This window comes from Filobasidium floriforme (assembly GCF_021052385.1).
Source record: "Filobasidium floriforme strain CBS 6241 chromosome Unknown HD553scaffold_7, whole genome shotgun sequence".
Classification (NCBI taxonomy): Eukaryota; Fungi; Basidiomycota; class Tremellomycetes; order Filobasidiales; family Filobasidiaceae; genus Filobasidium; species Filobasidium floriforme.
The window spans coordinates 204,309-230,114 of NW_025763628.1; the positions used below are offsets into that span (position 1 = coordinate 204,309).

The 25,806-nt window shown below is 52.7% G+C and overlaps 8 protein-coding genes across 8 annotated transcripts; 3 read left to right on the plus strand and 5 right to left on the minus strand.

Moving 5' to 3' along the window:
- Positions 1-820: 820 nt before the first annotated feature.
- On the plus strand, positions 821-1,305 carry HD553DRAFT_340798 (uncharacterized protein; the record flags this gene model as incomplete). Its single annotated transcript, XM_046182586.1, has 2 exons — positions 821-861; positions 924-1,305. The coding sequence occupies 2 exons, from the start codon at positions 821-823 to the stop codon at positions 1,303-1,305; spliced, it is 423 nt and encodes a 140-aa protein (XP_046037664.1).
- HD553DRAFT_334576 (uncharacterized protein) lies at positions 1,067-3,953 on the minus strand. The gene is made up of 2 exons (XM_046182151.1): positions 3,512-3,953; positions 1,067-3,448 (listed from the first exon to the last, which is right to left on the minus strand). The coding sequence occupies exons 1-2, from the start codon at positions 3,630-3,632 to the stop codon at positions 1,335-1,337; spliced, it is 2,235 nt and encodes a 744-aa protein (XP_046037665.1). The 5' UTR covers positions 3,633-3,953; the 3' UTR covers positions 1,067-1,334.
- On the plus strand, positions 3,954-5,137 carry HD553DRAFT_308577 (uncharacterized protein). Its single transcript, XM_046179561.1, has 3 exons — positions 3,954-4,194; positions 4,307-4,702; positions 4,806-5,137. Exons 1-3 carry the CDS (start codon positions 4,113-4,115, stop codon positions 4,967-4,969), a joined length of 642 nt encoding a protein of 213 aa, XP_046037666.1. The 5' UTR covers positions 3,954-4,112; the 3' UTR covers positions 4,970-5,137.
- An 856-nt stretch (positions 5,138-5,993) lies between these two features.
- On the minus strand, positions 5,994-6,946 carry HD553DRAFT_340801 (uncharacterized protein; the record flags this gene model as incomplete). The annotated part of the gene is made up of 5 exons (XM_046182587.1): positions 5,994-6,032; positions 6,096-6,146; positions 6,246-6,364; positions 6,458-6,563; positions 6,623-6,946. 5 exons carry the CDS (start codon positions 6,944-6,946, stop codon positions 5,994-5,996), a joined length of 639 nt encoding a protein of 212 aa, XP_046037667.1.
- Positions 6,947-7,218: 272 nt separating this feature from the next.
- Positions 7,219-10,029, minus strand: HD553DRAFT_308583 (5-oxoprolinase). The gene is made up of 11 exons (XM_046179562.1): positions 9,920-10,029; positions 9,719-9,845; positions 9,137-9,646; positions 8,879-8,976; positions 8,727-8,796; positions 8,442-8,599; positions 8,312-8,373; positions 8,103-8,244; positions 7,960-8,029; positions 7,787-7,898; positions 7,219-7,722 (listed from the first exon to the last, which is right to left on the minus strand). The coding sequence occupies exons 1-11, from the start codon at positions 9,964-9,966 to the stop codon at positions 7,283-7,285; spliced, it is 1,836 nt and encodes a 611-aa protein (XP_046037668.1). The 5' UTR covers positions 9,967-10,029; the 3' UTR covers positions 7,219-7,282.
- Positions 10,030-10,277: 248 nt separating this feature from the next.
- HD553DRAFT_328348 (5-oxoprolinase) lies at positions 10,278-13,643 on the plus strand (the record flags this gene model as incomplete). Its single annotated transcript, XM_046181864.1, has 12 exons — positions 10,278-10,369; positions 10,564-10,658; positions 10,816-10,893; positions 11,013-11,128; positions 11,212-11,826; positions 11,902-12,002; positions 12,083-12,200; positions 12,272-12,432; positions 12,498-12,716; positions 12,778-13,201; positions 13,267-13,529; positions 13,592-13,643. 12 exons carry the CDS (start codon positions 10,278-10,280, stop codon positions 13,641-13,643), a joined length of 2,334 nt encoding a protein of 777 aa, XP_046037669.1.
- Positions 13,644-13,833: 190 nt separating this feature from the next.
- On the minus strand, positions 13,834-16,060 carry HD553DRAFT_203269 (oxidative stress survival, Svf1-like protein). The gene is made up of 9 exons (XM_046177112.1): positions 15,935-16,060; positions 15,719-15,821; positions 15,498-15,604; positions 15,252-15,393; positions 14,969-15,159; positions 14,765-14,879; positions 14,244-14,690; positions 14,094-14,174; positions 13,834-14,024 (listed from the first exon to the last, which is right to left on the minus strand). Exons 1-9 carry the CDS (start codon positions 15,946-15,948, stop codon positions 13,926-13,928), a joined length of 1,299 nt encoding a protein of 432 aa, XP_046037670.1. The 5' UTR covers positions 15,949-16,060; the 3' UTR covers positions 13,834-13,925.
- Positions 16,061-24,101: 8,041 nt separating this feature from the next.
- Positions 24,102-24,972, minus strand: HD553DRAFT_270506 (uncharacterized protein; the record flags this gene model as incomplete). The annotated part of the gene is made up of 3 exons (XM_046177665.1): positions 24,102-24,527; positions 24,598-24,681; positions 24,754-24,972. 3 exons carry the CDS (start codon positions 24,970-24,972, stop codon positions 24,102-24,104), a joined length of 729 nt encoding a protein of 242 aa, XP_046037671.1.
- Positions 24,973-25,806: the final 834 nt, after the last annotated feature.

Below are 25,806 nucleotides of genomic sequence, written 5' to 3' on the forward strand. Positions count from 1 at the left end.
TCAAGAAACCCTTTAAGGTCCTCAGTAAAGGACCCCTTGACTGGCGGTAGCTATTTTTTCACTCAAAGCGACTAGCACTGGCTTCGCGGTGAAGCGCCTCTTCTTCCGGGGAAGTTCCAGCCAAGCTTGTTGCAAGTTGACTTCTCTCAGAGGGATCATTTAACTGGAAGGATGCCGCACTCGCCTGTGAGGTTGTAATCACCAGGCGTACACGTCATGCCATAGCTACATGAAGCCATGCTTGGGTTACTCTCACACGGAAGCGATCGCAGCTGGATCTTCGGTAGCGACATGGCGACACATGCAGCAGGGTTCTTCTGTAAATCAAAGCTCGGTAGCAGGTCCTAATGAACGCGGTCTACAATCTGGCATATGAAAACTGTTGTGCAAAAGGCCCCGAATGCTTGAGCATGTCGACACCGTACAGATACTCTTGCAAGCTTGTTGATACGTCGAGCATGTTGTTACAATGTGCTGTACCCATGATATCTACACCCTCCGCCTACCAGAACAGAGCAGTTGTCGGCACCCGCCTGAGCACATGTCCACCCTTCAAGCGGTCGAAATGAGAAGGTTTTGTCACCTAGGGGAATTGATGCCAGCTTCTCAAGAGCGGTTGATGATCAAGGCACACCAATGCGGTCAGATCAATCTTAAGTCTCGATTCTATTCGGAGCTGAACAAGTTAACTTATCTGCAAACATATCAAGTGCAGTTAGCCGTGGTCCCAGCCTCGCTCTCGGTACAGACCATGGAAAGACACAGATCAATCGTGGGTCCCACCTGCCTTGAGTGACAAGCGCAACGACCGTATGAGATAATGTTCGCGGGCAAGGAAAACGTCAAGGAAAAAGGGAAAAGGTAAGCAGAATCCATCTCGCTGCTTCTAATATTTGACTGATGTTGTTGCCCTTGGTCTGTAGTCCGGAAACCATGACTACCCTCCCGGCAATGGTCGCTCTGCCTACGATCGCTCCGCCTACGGTTGCGCCTACGATCACGCCTACGATCACGCCTACGATCGCTCCGCCTACGGTTGCGCCTATGGTCGCTCCGCCCATGCTTATCGATCGGAATCCACTCATTCGCAATGAAGCATGCCCTAAGTTAATATACAACGGCGATGAGTTTGAAGTAATACCCGTACCCAGGCAAATTCAGGTCGTTCGGACCGGGCCGAATTCGTCTGGGATAGCTGGCCTAAATCTCGGTGGAATGCTTTTAGGCACCTCGTATATCGTACATAGACTAGTCATGGGTGAAACAGACGATATGCGCCTAAACTGCACATGCGTTGCCGCTTGAGGTTACTTCGCATGTAATCCCACATCGCGCTACCAATCATCGTCGACTCCCAGTCCGACCTTTTTCCATCCTTCCGGTTCGCTGTCCCAATCGTCGTCCCCCTCACTCTCCTCGTCATCTCGACCATAATCTTCTACCTCACCATCGTCATCCTCGCCCTCGAATCCCTCTCCGGCGGCAAATATTTCGATCCCCTTGCGCCTAAGCCGCAGATCATTCGCGGCCTTGGTGGAAAAGATGGCCATGGCTTTACGCTCGTGATATGCCATCGTTTTTCTCAAGATGTCGTTTTCGGGCGAGCGAAGGGTTAAGCGGGACAGGCTGTCGGTTTCGTCCGATTCCTCTGCTACTTCCTCGATGACGTCACCCTCATCGAGAACATCAGGATTTCGTACGACCGTCTTTATCTTTCCTTTCCCACCCGTACTCGAACTAGACATCGTCCGCTCGAACTGTCTCCCGCCACCCCGTAGGTCCCGCGCCTGTATTGTTCCACCTGCAGCGGCGACCCGACGCTGCTGATCCAACCTGTACGGCTCTATCTTGACCTTCATCGTCCGTCTTCGAGGCGCCGCATCAAGCGCCATGTCATTCCCATCGAGCGCAGGATTCTCATCCTCTGGATCACTATCCGAGTACTCGATCTCCCTGACGAGATCCTCTTCGACGTGTATTCGGCCTTTATCCTCAGGTGAGAGGTCCAGGCCAGGTACTGCTTCCGAATTGTCGGTCTCCTCCGCTGTACCATCTTGCTTATCGAGCTGAGCGAGGTACGCCAACTTTTTGCCCTTGAGCGGTGTTGCCTGGCTAGCCGACCGAGGGCTCTGAGCGACCTCCTTCAGGTCTTTCTTAGGCGTACTCGGGGGCCCCATATCTGTCGACCCGTTGGTGGGCAATTCCTTCCCTTTGCCCTTGCCGTTATCTTTGGCGACATTTCCATTCACAACGCCTGACTTCATGTCCTTTGCTCTTGCTGACCCTTCCCCAATCTCGATCTTGCGTTTCTTGAACATCTTTCCCATTCCGCCTGTCGCACCCGCGATCTTATCTCCCATCTCCCCTCGTTTCTTCTTCTTTTGGTTCCCCTCCGATCCCAGCTCAACGTCGTTGTCAAGATCAGAGTCTTCTTCCTCATCCACCCCAAAGAGGGTCTTGAAGTTCCCCCTCCTTCCCGATTCCCCCTTCTTCGGTGTCGGCCCAAGAACCTCGTCTTCGTCCTCATCCTCAGCCCGATCGTCATCCTCATCATCGCTTATTCCCCGTCCTAGCCCATCCGAACCGAAGAAACCCTTGGCCCCGCTTGATCCCCTCGACCCCCTACCCCTAGGTCTAGGCGTATCTTCGACCTCTTCCCCCCGTAATCGTTTCCTAGCTTTCGTCCGAGGCGTTATGCCCATACCCATCCCTTGCCCCGCGGAAGGTCCAGCAGGGGGCGACATTTTGGAAGGCGAGCGAGATAACGAGTTGGCCTCTAGTAGCGATTTCAACCTAGACGGGCTGGGCGCGAAGAGGAATCCTTCCGCAGACGACCCCGCTTGTCCTTCTCGTTGGGACGATGACGATGGTTTCCCAGGGGTTCTCAAGACCGAAGTCGAAGATCTAGATCCCGACGCTTGTACCCGAGCTTGAGATTTCGATGGACTAGCAAACGGATCGGGGAACGAAGGATCGGGTACGCTAGGTCCGTACGGTCGGCTGCTGCGTCTAGCCGATGATAACGATCCAGCCGCTACGCCGTTCGTCCCCGACCGAGATTCCGAGACTGACGTCGAGGTCGAGCCATTCTTTCCTCCGGCAGTCGGGGATAAGAACGGATTAGACGTGTCATCCTGCACCGGAGTGGAAGGTTTCCCTCTTGTTGTTATCATGGAGGATCCGCGTCTGACCACAGGCGTACTCTCCAAGAACGGATTTGACTGGTCGTCCGCTACAGGTGTCGATATAGATGCAGCTGTAGAGATACTAGAGACCGATTGGAAGAAGGACCGGGTGCTCGATGTTGGTGTTTTATCTAGGGGTCTTGTTGGAGGACGGGAAGGTGGGCGGGATTGTGATTGCGATTGCAAAGGTTGAGAGCTGACGGGCTGGGATGACGAAAGGTCTTTCGATTTACTCAGACTTTTGTATAGCTTGTATTTGAGAGCTACGAAATTCGTGTGATTTCTATCAGCATAGTAAGACGAACGAGGAGGGCTGTGATACTGACTGATCTCGGGAACGGCCTTGATGTCGTCTCTACTCGGATCCCTGCCGTTCTCTGCCCTGAACGATCGCTCCCACGTCTTGATCTCTGCTCGAACTTGAGCGAGCTCGTCCGAGAGGGACATCTCGAGCTTATTAGACTTCTAGGGGTCAGCCGCACCTCAGTAATGAGGGTTGTAGGTTGCTCCAGATGGTGGTCTCCAAATCAACGACGACGACCAGACAACTTGCAACTTCTGAATTGTTTACGATATTACGATTAGATCGTCGATGTTGTCCGATCGACCGGTCGAGCCTGTTGGCTGTTCGTTTTTTTCAGATCAACGGCTGGCGAAGTTACTTTACGTGCAGGCCGTACAGAGGAGTCGAGTCTCCTTTGTATGATCGAGTATCCGTGCAACTGGGTTGATACATTTTATTATTATGGTGTCTGGCCATGGATGTAGAGATGGGTCAAAACGTAACCAGGATGCCTAGGGTTTAGCTTCGGACGCGAGCTCGACCTCGACCGAGGAGAGAAAAAGTTGGAAACCACCTACAACATCTCCTATCATATTTCGTACAACACTTTTCAACCATTCAACACAACCTAGAAATCAGCCACAATGAGCACACCGGGACCACTAGCAAACCAGGCCAGATCGGTGTATCGGCTGCTCATCCGAGCTTCCAACTCGACATTCGCAGGCGAGTCTGCTCTTGCTTGCTCTTCGCCTCCTCTACTTTAGGATTGTTTGCTAACCTTGATTACAACCCTTACTCATATAATGTGATTATTGCACGACTGGGCTTCTTGCAGGCGACATCGCATCACAGCACCAGTTCCGTTCAGTCATTCGTACCACTTTCCTCTCCCCGACCCTCACCTCGCCGATCAAACCGAGCAATGCCGCTCCTCCCCCTACATCCTGTTCCACACCGGCATCCTCGTCTTCAGCAACAACATCTAGCTCCGGGGCGACCGTCGTTCCACCCCCAACACCGATCCCTGCAGCGGAACCCACTTCGCTGACAGAGCCGGAGTACTTGGAAAAGCTGCAACACTGGAGAGAGGTGGCCAAGATCTTGAGGGAGAATATCGTGCAGGGAGAGAGGATCGAGAAGGAACGTGCGCAATTGAAAAGGCAACAGGAGGCCGAGGAAGCTGCGAGGATCCAGGCAGAGGCAGCAGAGGAGGAAGACGGTCCGATCTATCGTAAGCCCAAGACCACCCTTTCTCCACCTTCTCTCCCACCCTGCTCGTCGCCTTCTCAGTCCAATCCTGTCGACTGAAATTCAACTTTCTATTCTACTTGCAGGTCTCCGCCTGACCCCTCATACAGAACTAGGGGACAACGACTCTATCAAACTCAAGACGCCTCAAAAGGTCGAATCGACGCCGTTCCCGAACAGGAGCAACGAGGCGAGGGAGAAGAGGAGGAAGGAGCGGGAGAGGAGAATCCGAGAGAGGGAGGGGCAGTAGGGCACTCGATCTGAACATAGGCGTTCAGGAGGAACGGCAGCCAACGTGGTTATACGACGTAGATGAGTAAGCGGCCTTACACCCAGGCCCGGACGAAGGTCAGGCTCGCCAGCGACATGTAAATTCCACTTTCTTGCATATCGACACATCACAAGCATATCGAGCAGATCATCAGCCGTTTGGTCCGTTTCCCAAAATTCCACCCCAGTAGTAGCCGGACCACGTCCCTTCGATTGATACAGCAGTAAAAAAAAAGCAGCAGTGGCGATAGCACACCGACACAGCATCCTATGGGGGTCTAAGTCGCATTATTCTGCTTGTCAATTCAGTAAGGAGCTTGACGATCCCGTCAGCAGGATTACAAATGTCTGTCAAATTCCTATGCCAGAGGAATATCAAACACAGACCACCCTGAGTGACAGGATGATACGGGAACACGCCTGCTATTGTAGTATGTTCAGAACCTGAAGACCAACGGTGAAAAGAATGGCAGGGGGGTCTCGCAGCTTGCATTAGACTGGATCACACTCTTTCGTCCGGATAACGCCCTTATCGCCGGGCGCTTGATGAAGTCATTGGATGCCAGCGTTGACTTCGTCTTCGAAGAGGGATACCCTGAGCCTTGCAGAGCTTTGAAGCACATCGACAGCTTCTTCAGGGCCTTTCATGTGCTCTTGGGGGACAAACATGGTCGAGCGTATCAGTCGCTGAAATTCTGGAGTAATTTCCTTCGCCTCAATCGTCCTTTCACCAGCGCCATGCTTCCCTCAGGGAATGCCATTTCTCGTCTGTCCAAGTAGACCGATTCCCGTGCGGCCATTTCTCTCGTGGTTTTCCTGAAAGCTTGACTTGATTTCGTTCTCAGTAGTGGATGCATTGTTTTGATATTCGATACAGTATGAGCTCGTCTATGGTCACCTGGAGGGATGAGCGATGCATAGTAGGTCAATCTGTCCGGATCTGAAATATCAACTCGACGACTAGCCAGGACCTACCGTGACTCTCGCTTGAACCCTCTGTTTCTCTATTTCTGTTGTTCAGGCTTTCCCACGTTTGTCAAGAGCTATAACGTATCATCCTTAATAAGCTTCTCCGCCCTTTTCGTGGAAACTACCAGTGTACTTACCCAATCGAGTCCTTCCTCCCACCCTCCTTTCTCGCCAACTACCTCTAGACACTACGCAGAGGCACATCGGAATCATTGACATGACAGTCTTCAGCTTCCCTGTTTTTCAATCGAGCGAGCCAGAAGTAACGAAGGAAATATCGTACTTACCTTGAGAACCTTCTCTTCTTGATACCCTAATCGTGTCAAGACCCCGAAATTGATATATAGCTTCAGAAGCGTCTTTTCCTTTTCTTGCTGGGTTGTTGGTATTTTGAGAGGTTCGGCCGCTATGTAATAATTTAATAACAGATCGTGATCAGATCAAGTAACTCGAGATTCCGATGCGCAAAGAACTGATAAATAGGGCAAGGACGACGTACGTCGTCTCACCGTCGTCTTGTTCAGCTCGAGCAGTTCTTCTTGTAACGATTCCTCGAGGTTCAGGGTGATGTACCCCTTGTTCATCCGCCTATCAAAGTCGATCGCCTGCACTCGTAAAGGTCAGCTTTCAAGGCTTCTCAGGCAAGTGAGATGGATTCACATACCTTGATGATTCTGTTGATCTCCTTTTCTCCCTTTTCTTGCAACCGCTCGACGTAACCCTGGTAGATCCCTTCTTCCAGCTCGAACTCGTTCTCCCAATCGTCCTCGCCCGTCGCAGCAGCCTTTCCATCAGCCGCTGTACCATTCTTCTGATCACCGGCCTTTGCGCCTCCTCCAGGTTTTCCATCCTTGAGGTTGTTAGACTCGTTGACGACCGGCTCTTCAGCTTCCGGTGCTTCTTCGACTACGGGTACCGCCTTTTTCGGTTGAGAGGTGGTAGCGAAACCTCGATTGACGGGTGCGAGGCCCTTCTTCTTCTTCGCCATCTTGACGTTTCTGTCTATTTGCTACCTGAGGGTCTGTCTCTACCGACCTTGAAAGTCTTAGGTCGATGGTCTATGTCACGTCGCAAGGAGACAGAGCACGGATCACGGATAGCGTTCAACCTCTCGACCTAGATCCCTGTATTTGCGATTTGGTTCCGTTCGTTGCGTGACGCGTGACGTAAGGTAGTAACTGAGAAGATCGGTCTCATTGCGAACCGAGCACTCTTGACAGATCGTGGACGGGCCTCTTCCATGCCGGTGCGGATTCAGAGCAGTCCCTATCTGAATGCATTGATGTACAACCATATTGACTCTGGTACAATCCCCGCCGTCCCATCATGCGCCGAAAGCCGCCTCCAAAGCGCTCCTTTCCGCCAAACTCCCCCTCGGTTCCCAAGCAAAGCTCTCCACCTTGCTCTTCACCTCGGCCGGTCCCCCGGGTACTCCCCATCCACCTCCACCAGGCGTGTTCAATACGAGCCTGTCCCCTGCGTTGAACGCTACAGTAGCCTTTCCTCCCAAATTCCTCTCCCGCTTGACCAGCTCTTCCTTGCCATCCGTCGTCTTCCTCTTGATCGTGCTGATCTGGAGGTTGAGCCCGCTTTGTCCGTCTTCCCCGCCTGCCATTCCATAAGGCTGTCGAGCGCGTCTTTCTGTTAATAACGATACTTCGATGGGTTGGAGGAACTCCATCTCCCGGATAACCCCATCGCCACCGTTATACAAGCCCTTGCCTCCAGAGTTCGGGCGGTACCCAAATTGATGCAGTATTACGGCTGTAAGAAAGCAGAGCGAATGAGCCTGACAGTAAATCAACGGTCATGACCATATCTGGCTTACGATATCGTCTTTCCAAGATTTCCGGATCGGTGATCCTCGTGTTCGTCATATGTACGTGTACACCAGAAGTCCCATGCCAGTTGGGTCCCGCGCCGCTACCTCCGGCGATGGTCTACCAAGGAAGTTCTTTCAGATGTCACATCGACGCGCAAACAGCCTCCAGTACGACTCACCTCGTAATAACCCCAGCCACGGGAAACTTCCCCGGTCTCCTTATCCTTCCCTCCGGTTCCGAATGACAAGCTATTCATCTCGCTTGTCAGCGCGCAGACCCACCAGTACTCCCAGGATCGAGCGCGAAGTGCCGCGGACTCACTTGTTGCAACACCCCTGACTCGCCGCACAGGCCTGGAACGCCTTCAGACAGACGTCCGTTATCCTCTGCGAAGTCAAGACGTTACCGGCGCAAACGGCCGCTTCGGGTGAAGGCGAGAGGAGAGAGTTTTCGGGGATGATGACTTTCGTTGCTCGCATGTTTGTCAGTCTTCGATTTCGGGTCGATGCGAGTAGTGAATGGAGACATACTGTTCAGCGGCACCAGACACCCGGCGTTCAGAGGTATATCCTGGTCGACCATCGCCCTCATACTGTCGGTTCCGGCCGCTATCAGCTTCATTCCTCTTCGATCTGCCTGATACCGTGGGTAACTCCTTACCAATAGATGATCGCACTATGTACGACCGAGATCGGCGCGTTCCAGTTCCCCCTCACTTCCGGCCCCGTCCCCGTAAAATCGAACGTCGCGTCTCCTGTGTCCTTGTCGATGGTAACCTTGAGTGCGATAGGGGATCCATCGTCCATGTAGTCGATGGCCTACGACAGTCACCCACCACGGTGACATCAAAATATGTCACGCGGTGCGAGATGGCGAAGTTCCAAGTGTCAATGGTGGGTCATCAGCATACTGTCAGTAGTACGAGCAGGCCAGATTTAATCTTACAGAGAGGGTATCCGTCCCAGCCACCTTGGCAGCAGCGATCAACATCTTCCTGACCGCTTGTTCCGCATTACTACACGAAGTCCCAACCGCAACCGCGTAGACGGTTCAGCGCTCCCAGCATATCACGATATACCTGCAAACGAGAAACTCACTCTCGGATATGCTTCATATAAGCGTGCACGGTCTCCAGGTCGTATTCCGCGATGAGGGCGTGGAGGAGTTGGATCCCCTTGAAGTTGGCGGCGATTTGCTATGATGGAAGTGTTCCTGGGGTCAGCGGTGATCCAGACGGCATATGAGACGCTCATACGAAGTCGAAGTCGAAGACGGAAACGAAGTCACAGCCCGTCCATTCGACCTCGACCACGTCCTCGCTCTCGCTACGCTCGAACTCGGCACTCGGAACTCACCGCCTTGATATCACTCTCCACGCTCCTAAAATCCCTACACCCCGAACACCCCTCCACCTCCCCGGGCACATCCACCATCCTCTTCCTCAATCCCTCTCGGTCGAACTTGCCCTCGGTGACCAGCTTGAAGGAGACGATCTCGGCTCCTTCTTGCGAGAGGGAGGTCGAGTAGGAAGGCATGGACCCGGGTTGGGCGCCGCCTATGTCTGCGTGGTGGCCCCGAGAGGCGGTGAAGAAGATTATCTCTTGCTTCCCAGCCTCGGGGACGGGTCCTTCGTTCTGATTACCCGAAGACGAGGTTGAAGTCGATGAGTTGTTGTTGGAGGAAGAAGAAGATGAAGCGAAGACCGGGGTGATGACGGTCAGATCCGGTAGATGGGATCCTCCAGCTACGGGCGAGTTGGCGAGCAACACATCTCCCGGTTTCAAGGATGGTCCGAGGAGGTCTAGTTGGTACTTGATGGCGAACGACATGGATCCCAAGTGTACGGGGATGAAGGGAGCGTTGGCCTGCACGCCATCGGAGTGCGAGTCGAATTAGCGTACTGGTACATAGGGTAGGCTGCGTGGGCAAGAGCTTACCACCAGGTCGCCGTTGGCGCTGAACAGCGCGCAGCTGTAATCGAGTCGTTCTTTGATGTTTGTAGAGATGGAAGTCTGTTGAAGAGCTCTTCCCATGGCTTCTGCGACCGACATGAAGCGGTTCGAGCTGCGGGGTTCGAGGAAGGTACAAGAGGTCTGAGCTTGACTATGCGTACGGGGTGTCGGCAGAAGACGACTTACAAGAGCGACAGGAGGATCGGATCAAAGTCTGCTTTGTCGGTAGTCATGACGGGCAACGTGATGAAGTATGCGCTTGAGCTGATGTGAATGGTCCAGAGCTAGAGTCCACCACCCGACGCAGTCGAAGACGGTGTGATGGTGTTTATATACCCCCCAACATGACCCTATCTATCGGGTGAGAGCGAGCGATATTCGTCAGACTATCCACCCGGAATTACATCGGAACCATATCCACTTCCTATCGGTTTCCGGGAATATCATGACCTATGCTTGTCAAGCTATAAATCAGGACCTGACATCGAATCACATTGGCAACCCTGGATCAGAACTAGTCAGAGTATCAGAGACGAAATCAATAATGTTGGATTCTACCACGCAAAACGTCCCGGACAACTCGATCCGCATAAGCATCGACAGGGCAAGTCGGCTGGGCAACTTCCAACCTGCGATGTGTCTATGCTCGAGCTGATACTTGATCACCGCCTGTTCCGCTGTTTGGTACTTCCAGGGCGGTACATTCACCGACGTCTTTGTGTAAGCCCACTCGTCTGCCATCATCGGTCTACCACGAAATTGCGACAACGACCACCAGGAAAAGAGTTCACAAACTGTTTACTGAATGGTATCATCTGCTCATCGTACAGGTCCTACTTGGAAACCCCCACTTCGTCTAGCCGGAAAGAATTCATCCTCAAGCTCTTATCCTCCGATCCATCTAATTACCCTGATGCGCCTACAGGTGGGTTGAGAGGATGGCAGCGACTCTGTAATCGATCAAGTATGCTGATGTCGATCTCGTTCATCACACTTCTTCAATGTGCACGCTATACGAACACCTGCACGCTTTATGATATGAACCCTGGTTCTTCTGACTCGAATCATGTGGGATAACGTAGAGGGGATCAGAAGAGCCTTGGAAAGACGAACGGGGCAGACGTTCCCTCGCGGACAACCTCTCCCGACGGACAAGATCGGTCAGTCCTGATCTCTGGACCTCTTCTTCAGGCTCTGTAGTCTTCTGATGCTGATCATCTTTGGCTTCCGGCGTCTCCCCGTTTTGAAACCATACCATGAACCCGGTGATGCATCGTAGAATTCGTCAGACTCTCAACGACCGTGGCTACAAACGCTCTGCTCGAACGGAAAGGAGAGAGTCATGCGCTCTTGATCACTCGGGGGTTCAAGGACCTCTTGAGTATAGGCAATCAGGTATGACTATAGTCATGGCCTAACAAGAAGGATAGTTTGAAGCGGGGTATTGATAGATCATTATTCTTACTACCTTGCGTCAGTCCCGACCGAGGATCTTTGATCTGAACATCAAGCGACCTTCTCCGCTGTACAAGGAGGTCGTGGAGGTGGACGAGCGGGTGACCCTAGTAGGGTATACCTCTGATCCGGCGTTTGCGGGGAACGCGGTCAAATTCGGAGAGGACGGAGAGGTGGTCAAGGGGTACACCGGGGTCGGGTCGCAGAATCACCAAAGCGGGAGTGCAAATGAAGGGACAGACAAGGAGGTTGAGATCGTCCGCGGGATCAGCGGGGAGGCCGTCCAGGTCCTACAAACACTCGACGAACCCGCCATCACGACCCAACTCAAGACCCTCTATTTAAACGGGTATCGATCCATCGCCGTCGTCCTCTGTCACTCCTATACTTATCCCGCACACGAATTCGCCATAGGTCGGATAGCCAAAGAGATCGGGTTCGAACACATCTCGTTGTCTTCACAGTTGGTACCGATGATCAAGATGGTACCCAGGGGGATCTCGAGTACGGCGGACGCGTACTTGACCCCGGTGTTGGGAGCGTATCTGGACGGGTTTTATGGAGGGTTTGAAGGGGGAAGGGAAGGGGGGTTGAAGGTCGAGTTTATGGGGAGTGATGGGGGGTTGTGTGACTTGAAGGTTGGTCAAGTCGGATTGGGTGATGCTGAGTCGAAATCATGGGTCAGGCGCTGATACCTGACCGGGTCTGCTTAGAACTTTTCTGGCCTGAAGAGTATCTTGTCGGGCCCGGCGGGTGGAGTGGTAGGTTCCGCATTGACGAGTTGGGATAAAGAGAATCCGTCACCCGTGATCGGGTAAGTGCCGGTTCTGCTACAGGCAGTGGCCGGATCTTTGCCTGGCTGCATTCGGATTGATAGTTGGCCTTCCTTGACAGATTCGACGTGGGTGGGACGTCGACGGATGTCAGTCGGTTTGATGGCAAGTACGAGATTGTCTACGAGACGACGACGGCGGGGATCAGTATCCAGAGCCCACAGCTGGACATCAATACCGTGCGTGAAAGTTCGACGCTGTTCATGACACGGTTATGACCACTACTAACAGCTCTGATCCCGGCGCTCAGGTGGCTGCTGGAGGAGGTTCGTGTCTCACCTTCCGTAACGGCATGTTCCAAGCGGGTCCAGAGAGCGCGGGAGCACACCCGGGTCCAGCTTGTTATCGAAAAGGAGGACCGTTGGCGTTGACGGATGGGAACCTCTTTCTCGGACGACTTGTACCAAAATAGTGAGTCGAGGCGCGAGCCGAGCATCTCGTCTACGTTGTGAGGCTGAAACGGCTCGGCGCTACAGCTTCCCCAAATGTTTCGGGCCCAACGAGAACGAGCCACTGGATCCAGCAGCTTCCGAAAGCGCGTTCAAGGAGCTGCTAGAAACTGTTCGGGCGGAGACCAAGTCCGAGATGACGCTCGACGAGATGGTCTATGGTTTCGTTACCGTCGCCAACGAGACCATGGCAAGGCCGATCCGGACGTTAACGGAAGCGCGGGGGTATGCTACGTCGAAACATGTGTAGGTCGAATCCAAGCGATGGTGTTGTTCACTGGACGCAGCTGACCCGCCGCTGTAACAGTCTTTCGTCGTTCGGAGGGGCCGGTGGACAGCACGCTTGCGAGATTGCAGAGAACCTGGGTATAACTCGGATACTCATTCACCGCTACTCGTCGATCTTGTCGGCATACGGTCTGGCGCTAGCCGAACGAGTCTTTGAAAGTCAAGAACCGAGTTCGACGGCCTACAACTCGGAAACCATCCCCGCCTTGACAAAAACGCTGAACAGGCTCGGTGAGGGCGTAGCCGCTGAACTCCGTCGCCAAGGTTTCCCAGAAAACAAGATCAGGCTAGATCGCATGCTTAACATGCGATTCGAAGGGACGGATACCGCCTTGATGATCACGGCAGAGGACGATACAACGTTCGAGGCGGGGTTCAAAGCGGCTTACAAGGAGCAGTTTGGTTTCGTGCTTGACACTCCGGTCGTGGTCGACGATGTCAAGGTGGGTCGCTATCCTCAGTGGTTCCGACCTGTAAATGATATGAGCTGAAACCCCTGACCTTGCAGGTAAAAGGCGTAGGAAAGACGTTTGACGACCTGGGTGAATCTGTCTTCAGAGAGTTCGCTCGGTTAGATATGCGCAAAGTCGAGCGCACTGCAGGATCCAGCAAGGTAGACAGCTTCCAGTCCGTCTACGTTTCAGCACCGGGATCGACCAAAGGCCGCCGGGAGGATGTGCCGGTGTTCGAGCTCGATTCGCTAGAAGTAGGAGACCTCGTCGAAGGTCCTGCGCTCATCATCGACGAGACACAAACCGTCTTTGTCAACACGTGAGTGCTGGTCGAAAGAATGCTTCACGACGAAGTGACTGATTGCATTAAATGCCTTACAGAGCATGGTCGGCCAACGTGACTTCGAAACATCTGTATATCACTCGAGTTTGAGGCCTTCCTAGCATATGTGCTATGTCGTGTCATACCATCAAGGATTCGGACGGAGACTCTCGACAAATTGATACGCTTCAAGAGTAGACGTCCCTCCATATCGCTCCTGCTGTCTCAAGCCACAATTCCTGATCTCTTGAAATCCGAATGGCAATAGAAGATAATGATACACATTATATACACCCAGATAGGCGATGACAGAGATTATGGTGAAGTCGAAAAGCAAGGAAAGTGCAGGGGGAATGGCAGAGGTACCGGACCCGATTGAGATTCCGCTGAATCTTAGGGAGAGACGAAAGTGGCCTCGTTGAACAACCAGCCCTTGACGGGTATCGACTCTTCGTCACCGGTTGTGACGTTCAGAGTGGCTTCGTTGTGGAACTATAAGACGTTACGGAAGAGTCAGTCGGGCGAGGTAGACAGTCGGCAGGGTTTGGAGATGGGGCTCACCTGGAAGATGTAAGGCTTGGTACCTGTGATCGAACTGAGCGCCTTTCGGACGAGGTAAGGGATCTCATTGAGGACGTTGACCTGCAGTGCGTCCCAACGTAAATTTGTCAGCCAAACGCGTACAGGACTCATGCGATGATGACGATGTACCTTTTCGATCAATCCGCCCTTGCCGACGTCCATACTGGTCGCCACCTCGAGACTAGCCTTGACCTGCTTGCCAGGCTGTCCGATCTGCTTCCCGACCCACTCGAACTTCAACCCAGTCGGTCCATCGTATCCCGTCTCGGGGTCCTTGGCCGTAGAAGTATGCGTCGCCCGGCAGATATCACCCGACGAGACGGGCTCCGGCCGGGTGACCCCGTAGACGGTCGCTGCGTCGTCGGGTCCCGTTTGGCTGCAGACGACGAGCGGTTGACCAATCTTGGACGAGTAGATGCAACCGATGTTGGACTTGACCCGACCGGATTTGGGACCCTTCGCACCGTAGTTGTCGGGGGTCTCGAATTCCATTTGGATGGCTCGGACGCTTCCGAGCTTTTCGTCCTCGGACGCTTGGGTGGTCGTGAAGAAGGCAAAGTTCCACCTCGAGGCGACCTGCAGGTTGAACGAAACATAAATCGTCAGCAGGAAGCTTCGTGCTAAGCCGATTGACCGGCTCTTCGACTTACAGCATCGGGCCTGAGACCCTGGATAGCGGCGACGAACATGGCCTCGCCCTTGGCGTCGATGACTTTTCCGTCGATCATGATCTGCCCAGACGACTGGACGTGCGGGTGGAATCGGCTGCCAACGCAAAAAACACCCCATCAGCCCCGCTGCTTCCTTTAATTCCTGCCGCAATCGTCTACCCTGGCGATTCGTTTGGTACTCACTGGATGACGAACCCATCGTCCCCCATGTTCTTCCCAAACCTCGAATAACCCCCTTCTTCCCCCTTTCCGAGCTTGAAACCGGGTGCATCTGCGGGTCGAACGAGGTTGAGGCTGAGGGTGGTCGTCTTGTCCAACTGAGCGTGGATGGTGTAGGTCTCGGAACCGGAGGCTGAGCCGGTATGTTTGATTTCCTATTGTTTTGCGAGACAAAGTTCTAACGATATCAGTTCCCTCCTGGAACAGATAATCTACCTAAGATATCTGCGACGGAGAGAGGACGTACGTATTCGTTGGTCTTGCAACTCCTCCCATCCTTGGCGTCCACGGTAAAACCGGTCGCGCTCAGACTACGCCAGATGGACTTCTTGGTCGTCGGGTTGTAGAGCTTGAACGTCATCTGCGTTTGAGCGGGGACTGGCCAGACTCTGTTGATAGCGCAGAGTTGAGCACGTTGAGACTGAAGAGAGTGTATCGACACCAAACACGAGTGCAGGAGTCATGAGGAAATGGGAGGGGAAAGAAAGCTCACCCGATGAAACTCCAGATGACTTGGAGCAGCAGCAGACTACCGTCTGCGAGTACCGAGTACCAGATCTGGGTCTCGGTCTGGAACCCTCGGTTGGTCGCGCATGCCCACTACGAGTCGTCACGGTTACCACACCATCATCAACGATGAGTTGTAGGTAGGGATTCATAGGGATTGTCAGTACAAGTCTTCGAGAACTAGATACGGCATAGCGAAGGACGTACGGCGGTATCCTTATCAGACAACTCTCCGTACCCAGTTTGGAGGGACGAGACGGGCCAAAAGTTGGGTTCTCCGGAAGAGGCCGTGGCGGATTGTTTGCTTGAGCTGTCATCGTCATACAAATGAAGGATGATTGAAGACACGGTACAGGAAAAGAGGATAGATGTTTATTTAGCTTGCGGCGATCGGGGTGTTATCGCGCGGAAAACGAGATTTACCTGAACCAGGACATTATGGGGTGTGTAGTTTGTTCTTGGATTATCTGGTTGTTTGTGAGTTCTGAATACTGAGTATATGCTGTAAGTAACTAAGTATGGGTATGGGTATGTATAGTTGAAAGACGACGACGTCGATCTTGTGATCTTGTGCAGATGGCTGATGGCTCGATGATGCGTGATGATGAGTAACGGCCACCGAAGGGTACACGGTGATCCGCGGATGGTTAAATCTCTCGCTCGGCAACAGAGCTCTCTCTCGGCATCGCGTTTCAGCCTCCTTGTCAGCCGGTTCAACTTCGCGTTCGCATTGCAGCTCATTCCGACATCTCGAATTGATGACACACTGTACAAGGTCCTCAGAGAATCACATGGAAAGGTGGATGTATCTGATGAGATTAGAAAGTCTGACCTGACTCGCCGGTCCCGGGTGCGGTTCCGAGACTACTGTCAGGTCCGGTGTCCGCTCGGGACGAACCGTCGCCATTCTTTCCCGATCTGCTCCATTCTTCAATCTGCCGAGCCATCTGCCAATCTAAATACCTCGGTGCATCTTTCCCCTCGGCCTCCACCTCCAAACCGTGCAACCATTCTACAAATTTCATCAACTAGAGAAGACAGGGTTTTAGCATTCCGTTTGCCCGACAGGAAGGGACACATGGAGAAGTCTTACGTCTTGCCTTTCCTTGCAGTTTGAATCCCTTGGGATCAGCCTCGACATATACAGATTACAGGGCAGCATAACTTACTTCGTACTCTTCGTTCGTGGAGGGTTTCATCTCGTTAACGGCTGCGTGCTTGGAGTCGAAGTAATCGCCAAATTCTTTGCGGCTCAAAGTCTGATATATGGATCTGTCAGCATTGGGACGAAGACGATTAACACTCCGACCCCTGAGCAAAATCTAACCTTGTCGAGTTTATGGTCAGACTTGAGTTGTTTCTCGATGAAGTCTTTCATCATCGGATTGAAGTTGTCTTCCTGGGGGAGATTGAGAGTGATAGTCGAGGGTTCGAAGTGAGGTTTGACTTCCTGGATATCCGACATGATTGCGTTGGGTTGCGATTGAGTGGTCAGTACTGTAAAAGTTAGGACAGGGTAGTTTGACTGAATGAAAGAGCTCTTCAATCAGAAATCGTAAAATTCAGGTTGCAAAGCACCCGTATATACATCGTTAGCGGCAGCTGCCCCTAAAATCATAACAAAGGAATGGAAGTGAGGATCGATCTCGACCTGGCGATCTACGATATCAATTATTGACAATACTAACGAGATATCCAGGTCCCGCTAGCGAAATGATTTGTGATTGACCGTCCCGTATACTAGCTACCAGCACGATTTCGGCAGCTATCGATGTCGACAGCATATGAGATCGTATCCGCATTCTTGCAAAGGGCTCCCTACTCCTGCACGCGAACCGGAGATACAATCCAGATGTTCCTCGACGCTGGCGCTCGTCTTATTGAGCGATGACGCCTCGATCGAGAACGTTCGATATAAAGACGCAAGACTGAGAATCATGAATCGAAAGGCATTCTATATGGCTGATCCTTTGTGTTCACCTGACGTCAGCTGCTGCGAAACCGATCTATTGCGACCGATAAGCAAGTCGACAAAGGGTTTTCTAGACATATGATGACCGATGTCGTCATGGAGAAGCCTCCGATCTCCCCCGAGGTGATCCTTCAAGTGCTCCGCCCTGTTTTTACTGCCAGGCGAGAAAGACAGCAGGTCGCGCTCCTTTGTATAGCCGAATACAGAGGAGATGAGCCGGTTCGAGAGCAATGGGGGTCTCTCGATCGAGATTTGTCTTTCGATAATGGGTCGAATGCTCGTACCACGATCGTCGATCATGATCTGGTCCGGAGGCCTAGGTTCCTTACTTTGGACGCTCGTCGTCACATATCTTATGTGCGTATATCAATCGCATCATATATTAAGCCTTGATCGCGAGGATCCGGGGATTAGACGACATGGTCTCCTATGGGGCGGCGCGTTCTTTTACGTGCTTGATTCGCCTCTTGCGCTCAGAGATTTCCAGGGAGAGCTTCTCAGAGCTAGATTGACTAGCTGACCGCCTATAGAAATATTGAGGGTCAGGTCGTATGCATAAGTGGTTATCTTCGTAAATATCATTCAATCTAATTCTCTCAATAGTATACATTTCGGTTGGTACCATAGTCACGTTGACAAGCAAACAGGTCCGAGCGGTTCGAGAAACCTGACAGTGAGGTTCGCGTTGATACGGACAGGACTAGGTGCTAGAACCGCCAGTAGTTGATGCGCCCCCCTCGGTGTTGATGCTCTCGGTGGGCACAACACTTGAATCAGGGAGAACGGTATGTCGAAAACTGAAGTCATCGAGAGACTCGAAAGGTTTGGCTTGTTTCAGGTAAGCATCGCACATAGCGCGGTATTTCTTGAGATCCAAGAATTCCTGGTCGACCTTGGCCCGTCTCTTCTCGAGCAGCTCCTTTGCTGCCCTCAAATTTTGTTGCTTTTACAAAACCGTTCAGTAACAGGCTTCATCAGGGGGGTAAGATGAGCTTCGCTGAGCCGTTCGACTTACCTCCTGATGAGCAAGACGTTGCTGCTCCTGTATCTCTATCTGAGACTCGTCCAGATCGATGAGCAAGCAAAACATTCTTACGGACTCAGTAAAGATCGCTTACTTGCCGAGCATCTATAGCACTTTGTCTGGCCTCATCCTTTCCCGGAGTACGAGTGTTCTCCATTCTAGATAGCGTGTTGATCTATATGTCGTGGAAGCGATGCGTGAATGGAAAAGGTGAGCACACACCAGCCACCAAGCTGGACGATCCATTTTCGGTCCGGTTGAGACTGCCCTGCTGTTGCCCCTTATATGATTCATCAGACGCTTGAAGAAGCAACTCGAAATGTGTAATCCTTTGATTGCCGTCTCAAACGCGCGAAAGAACATTATTATGGATCAAGAATCATCGATCAAGAACCCTTGATATCGAGATTCATGCGAATCACGAATTAGGTATCAGCAGGTAATAATGAAGAACCATGAGCTAAGAATCCTATTTACGTGATCGGCTGCAGGGACCTCTTGAGGTCACGAGACATCCACCATCCACCTTCGGCGCTGATGATGACGCGGAATCTCGGCTATCGCCACCGCGATTGGGACATTCCAGATATTGCATGTACTCGTAGTCACGTTCAATAACACAGCTCTTGGCAACCATTCCCAGTATCCTGCACGTAGGTCGTGTCAGCCACCTTTTCGTTGGTCTCGATGGGCATTCAGATTACAGTTCATTGCGGCTCTCTCATCGAGAGCCTTTTCATTTAACACGACCATCGAACACATCATATGACGTACTAGTATTATCAGCTTGAACAATCAAGCATTCTGATAGCCTCCCCTGTACGAGAGCTCTATACGTATCTTCAAAGCTAGAACTAGCGACTTTGTCTCTGTAATCCTTTGTTTCTCCTTGACGACGGCAAGAAGCAACCCTGGCGAATGCGGAAAACATCGATGTCAGGTGACGACGATCAGGTTCATGATCAAGGCCATACTCGACAATCGTTCCACGATCTCAAATACGGACAACACGACGAGACAACTCGAAACGAACAATAATAAGAGGAAGTCGGTGTAAGTCACCTGAATCGACACAGCTCGATTCCTGCTTCTAGGCACCATCGCGCGCTAAGAATGCAAAATCGAAATCGTGAAACAAGCGATTGTGACTTGCGACTTTGCCAGACGCGGGACGTTGCGTCAGTGATTCGCAGGCATGGACCTCGGTTGCGATTCAGCTTCGGGATGGTGTAGCTCCGAGACATTGAAAAGTCGCTGCATCACTAGCGGTGGTGGATGCAAACGCTCGAAACGCATTACCTCGTCTCATACTTCATGGTTTCCCATAGCATGTAACTGGTGTCTGATACAAGGAGGAGCTTCTCGTCCTATATCATCCAACCTTGATTCGCCGACGAGATTGTCCCTTATCTCAGCTGGTGTCATTGGTAATTTGAGAGTTCTTGACCGATTGCTCGGAGCGGTCGGGCCTTGTCGATAATGGATCTGGGGCGCTGGAACTCTCAAAGGATCCAGCAATGGATGTCTCCTGCTTCTTCAATTGCGCGATCAACTTCTTCTGCTCCGCGATCGCCTTCATCGCCTGTTAGCGAAGGGGCATCAGACTTCTCTCTGTTGTCCCCTTCGATCCCATGTCATTCATCTACTCTTACCTCATCGTACGCTGTAGGATTGCCTTTCTATTCAATATAGTACGACCTTGTTCTGTCAGTGTCATTTCATGGAGGCAATGACATACGAAAAGCTCACCTTCGTCTCCAAGAGTTCTTCGAACCTTTTGAGCCTTTCAGTCTCAGTGAGAAGGGTAACGACCTGCGTCCGTCCCATCGAAGCCCTGAGTTGTAAGTGGATTTTCCATCTGCATGCAATGAATGTACTGACCATGGCTGAGTGCGTCTGTAGGAGCTGTCGTTCAGAGGGAGTTAGGGGATCTACGCTAGAGTCTAAGAGGAAGGGCTGTAATGTTTAAACCGGGAGGCATCACCATACATCGGATGTGGGTTCTTGTATCACCTTGAGAAGTATCGGTGAGCTACCGCTAGAAGCCGCGTTCAGCAAAGGAGGTCAGACTCAATTACGCCATTGTTAAATCTCCGCCTCAGGGAAAACTGGGCTGCGACAAGTGTTCGCCAGACAAGCGTGTCTGTGTAACCGAACACAAGGGAATGAACTGTAAATGCTTGTCGCAGCGCGAATGAATGAGTTTCGATATGACAAAATCGCTTATACAAGGCAGTCAACGGGACCACAGGCGGATAGGTTTCGAGATTCCCGGTTCATCATGCTTGCACGGCAATGTCTGATCGGAGTTTTGTCCTCGACTCCTTCCTGCCGTGTTAATGTGAAGATTCAACAGATACTGAAGCCAAGGGGTCCTCCGGCCTTGAGTATCGAGTTAGCCTATGATATAGCTTGCTCGCAGGTAGCCTTTGTACCTACAGCGAAAGGGAACGAAACGAAAGAAGCAGTTTATTCAAGTATCCCTTCTTTGGCACACATTAAAGCCCAGCGGCACCTGCACAATCGATTCATCCCATTGAAGTGATCCCAGGAACAGTGCACTGGTCAAGTGACCATGCACATACCTCGATGGTTCAAGACATGTCCATTGAAATACGTTAGCCTGCTGCAAGGGGGCAAGTTGAGTATGCGTGGTAGCGAGTCCCACAGTGAGCGCGCTAGAATGAAGCGGTACAGGCCTACGGGTATCGTTATAGGGACTCATCGATTGGACACAACAAAAACTCTGGCCATGACTGCTACCAGTCGAGACTGACTCGATCCTAAGGCTGTCGCCGTGGTAACCCTCATTTCTGGTAGCACTTTCGCATGAGAACTGAAGCGCAATGATTTTTGCAGGATAGCAGGCGATGTCTTATCGCTGTTCATGGATACCAGTCCAATCCGCATCCTCGTCTGGGCAGGCAGCGCTCGCTGGGCTTATGATATACTCACGGAGGGGGCGCCTCTCCTGTGGCGGCGCGTGGCGCGCCGCAAACAAAGGAAGGCAGGTGTGACCTGCATGCAGAGAATATTCGCTCCGTAAACAAAGCTCGTACAGCATATTTCTGCCTGGTTATCGCTGTTACTGGTATGCATCGAGCTGAGCACTTGCTCTCGTCCAAGAGCATGGGTTGCAGGGAAACCGACTGACTACGTCTCAATGAGGTCTTTCTTCGATCTGCGGGGCGAACGAAGGCGTTCGTGTTTACCAATTCGACAAGATACGACTCATCGATCCACAAAGTCGGCCCAGAGGATCATCACTTGCGGATTGGGATCGGGGTCGGCGAAAGCAAGCGCTTGTTGATCTGATCGCTATCTCCGCTGGCCTTGAAACTCGGACACTAGAATATCGCTTGATGGCCGTGAACTCTAATAACCTCGACACTTGGCACCGGAGGCGCAAAAAGGGCTGACGGGCTGTCACGCGCATCTGCGTCCAGGCGCCAGACGATTCGACCCTGGATGACGCCGATCCAGATCTCTCCCCCCGGAAGATTGTTTGTTCCAGCAATATTCCCCTCGAATCACACGACCGGCGACCTACTCGTTTCGACTGCGCACTAAGCCGGCGGCATCAAGCGCACAGATATCTGGTTCACACCAACTGCGGCGACGTGCGGCGCCTCGTGATAACGGCTCCACGGGCTCCAAGAGGACTTGAAACCTCGGTTCCTTCGGACCGGACGTACGAAGTTACCGAATTGTTGCAAGGTTGACCGACTCGGGATCAACATCGTGTTCGAGACAAGGCGGTCTCGGCGGTCGTGACGTTTCGCAATGGAGAATGTCGACGTCAGCACCATCGCCGACGTGGCTCTCGCGCGATCTCGTCCAGATCGGGCTCACGGAAATCGGTCATCACGTGATGTCGAACGTCACACGTCATCTACTACGCGTGTGAAAATCTTGCTCGTCCTGGAAGTTTTCGGTGAGTGATTCTAATTCATCTGATAGTTTGGTGTCAAAATCCCGACATGGGTCCGATACAAACAATAGTAGTGTTTTGGAATCGATAGTAGCCGTCCCTAACGATACAAATTATATATGACACAACAGGTTTCTTTTATTGCGAGACTATCCTATGAGACGAAAGAAGGGGTATCTAATGACCATGCGCAAAGACGAGAGGTGTCCTCGACGTCTGATTGTATCTTGTTCCGAATAGTGATTGTGATTTACGTGAAGCTTTGTTCGTGAAGAGGTTGAATGCCGGTATGATATGAGGAGCTCCGTCCTTGACGACGAGCGTAAGAGTCGAAGTTGTGAGGTATGATGTTTCGTGTCCAGTGGTATGGTGATGATCGTAGAGCCAGGCCGAGTCGTAAAAGTGAGCAAATGGACACCTAGTGATCACTCGATCGCGACCTGGTATCGATCCTGCGCTCCCCGGATGGGCATAGGCTTTGAACCTCCCCGTACCGTCATCGAGGACGAGAACGACCGCTCATGTGCAGGCCTGTGGAACGAGGGCGCGGGGCTGGGCGTCCGACACAGTTGGCTGTCGGGACTCGACTGATTGCTGCTATCGTTCGTCAACGAGGGATGTGGGGAGTTGCGCAGGTGTGACCCGGTAGATCCTGGCGAGCTAGGGTTGGACTGGACGTCCCGAAACTGTTGATGTCGCGAGACCCGCATGGAAGGCACCTGCTGTCGCGAAGGTCCGCCCTGTTGCCTGTCCATCATCGTCCTGGGCCAAGTCGTCGACAACGAGTGGATGCCAGAGTCGTCAACGACCGGTCCAGGGGAGACGGCCATAGGGTACCTCGAGGCGTAGGCGTCGACATCGTCCTCGTCGGCATCGTCACATCCTGTAACCGCGTACTGCCTCCCGCTCAGGGTGTTCACATAAGTCCCGGCTCCAGAACCCGATCTTGCCAACTCCCCCGACCTAAAATGCGTGTCGTCCCGCTTGTTGTTGTTGTTCACGTGGGAGCTGGCCATCATGTTGTTCAAGCTCCAACCCGAACTCGACCGGCTAGCCGAAGTGAGCTTGGCGTTGGGCCCCACGAGACCCGCCTTTGACCCCCGTCGAGCGTTCGTCAACGGACTGTTAACGATGCCAGGAGCGCTGGAACCCGGGTGAAACGTCGGTACGTCGGTCGTATGTGTGCGGTGGTGGTGGTGCCCGGCGGTGTGACCGTTCAGGTGGCTGTTGCTGCTGGCAGAGCATGACAGGGTCGCCATCTGAGTAGGGACGCTCGAAGTGCTCGACACCCGGGTAGGAGGAGCACGTTGATGAAAAGGCTGGACGATGCCAGGTACGGGTGATGTCGTCGAGCTGTTGATCGGAGTGACCAGCCGTCTTGATGATGACGAAGCGGTTGCGCTCGACGATGATGACGAAGCGGTCGAGTTGAGCGCTGTCATCGACGGTGGTCGTGAAGCCCAGGCCTTTGTGTACGGTGTGCGCTGAGGCAAGGCCGCGGTGACCCTCTGTGCCGAGTCGATTCCGCTCATTGGTCGAGGACCTGAAGACGACGGTCGCTGCACCTGTTGCTGCTGCTGCTGTTGCAATTGCATCTGGAACTGAATCTGGTGTTCCTGTTCCCGTCGAGCAATGTCGAGCTGCTGTGCGGCTTGTTGAGCCTTCATGGCGGCCTTGCGGGCGTTGTAAGCCATGGACGAATGGTCGGCCTTGACCTTGGCCTCGAAAGCGTCGATCTCGTTTGATGAGGCGTTCTATCACAAGTAATCTCCAGGTAGATCAGCAAGCAGCCCACATGCACTACCACCTGACTCCGGCGACTCACCAAGTTCCACTCCAAGTACCCGCACATCTCCCTCTCCATCTGGTTCATCTCCTTCAACTCGAACATCTTTTGCGCGACGATGCACCAGCTCTGATTCGAGTACGTGTCGTCGCAGACGATCTTGCTGGCGATCATGAACGCCGAGATGAACAGTCGGTGCCCGGAAGAACCTCGCGCTGATGGGTAACGGGCTTTGAGGCGTTGAAGAAGGAGCAGGCCGGAGAGGGTGACAAAGTGGGGGAGACGTGTTCGGTGGAGGGCGTACTACGAAGGCGAACGTGATGTAACGTCAGTCAGGTGAACTTGAAGCGCAAGCCTGTTGCCCAGAACTCACGGCAATGAAATGTGCCAAAGGAGGTTGAGGACTGTTGGGTCCAGTCTGGGGAGGTATCACGGGACAGTTGAACAGCGAGATGATCTAACAAACCGGACAATCGAGAGTGAGCTTCTTGAACCACTTTGATGTAATCGAAAACGACATGATGCTTACGAATCGCGCCGACATCTTGGCGGTCTCTTCATGGCCATGGTAGGGGTCCTTGTACCTCGGCCTCTCGTCAATCCTCTGAGTCTGAGCCTGACTCTGACTGTGTCGCTGGTGTTGCGTCGAAGAGGAAGCTTCACAGCCTTCCTCTTGCTTGACCCTGACGTGGCCTTCCTCCTGCTTGACGCGGACTTGTCCCTGCGACGAGGAAGGCCCGGCATGCATCGATGTTGATGTTGATGTGGAAGCCATCTTGTCTTTCGACTTGATGGTCGGTTTGACGGTAGTGGCGGTAATGTCGGTAGGTGCGAGTGTGATGGCGGGTGTCGCGGCTGTGGGAGGGCGAGGCGGGAAAGGACGGGCGCGTTGTCGAGTTCGAGAGTTCAGTCGAGATTGTTCGAGCGAGTCGATCAATGTGTCGAGCGCAGGTGAAGGTTGACGAGATAGAGTCGGTTGGCGAGGCAACAAGTGACGATTACGACGTCGAGAAGTCGGAGAAGGACGAAGGTAAGGCGTCGATCGATTCGATGTCGATATGCGAGGCGTCGAGTTGGTCGATGACGAGATCGAACGCGATCGATGCGTTTGACGAGGTTGCAAGTTGGCGAGAGTGGCGTTGGTAGAGGTAGCCATGATAGGTCGTCGTGATTGGGATGATTGCGGTTGGGTAGTTGTGGTGGTACAGGGGAGGAGGCGAGGTAGAGAGGCAAGATGTACGTCAGCCATCGTTGTTGCTCGGTAAGAAGTTTGCGATGTCTGGTTTATCAAGCAGAGAAAGATCGAAAGGCAGATGGATCGGAAGGGAGGGCGAGGTCGCCTGCAGGATTATATATCCTGCCTGGCACGGCGGAGAAATAGTCCGGTGATCGAGATGGATACCAAGACCGAGAAAACCTTTGAGGTAGACGGGTGGATAGAGACAAGATGGTGTGATAGTGATAGCGATAGGAAATGGGTAGAGGTAGAGAGGTAGGTGTAGATGTAGGTGTGTGTGTCGGCGGTGGGGATACGCGTGGATCGACAGACCGTGGCCCCCCCCCCCGCCGTTGTTCGTCGTCC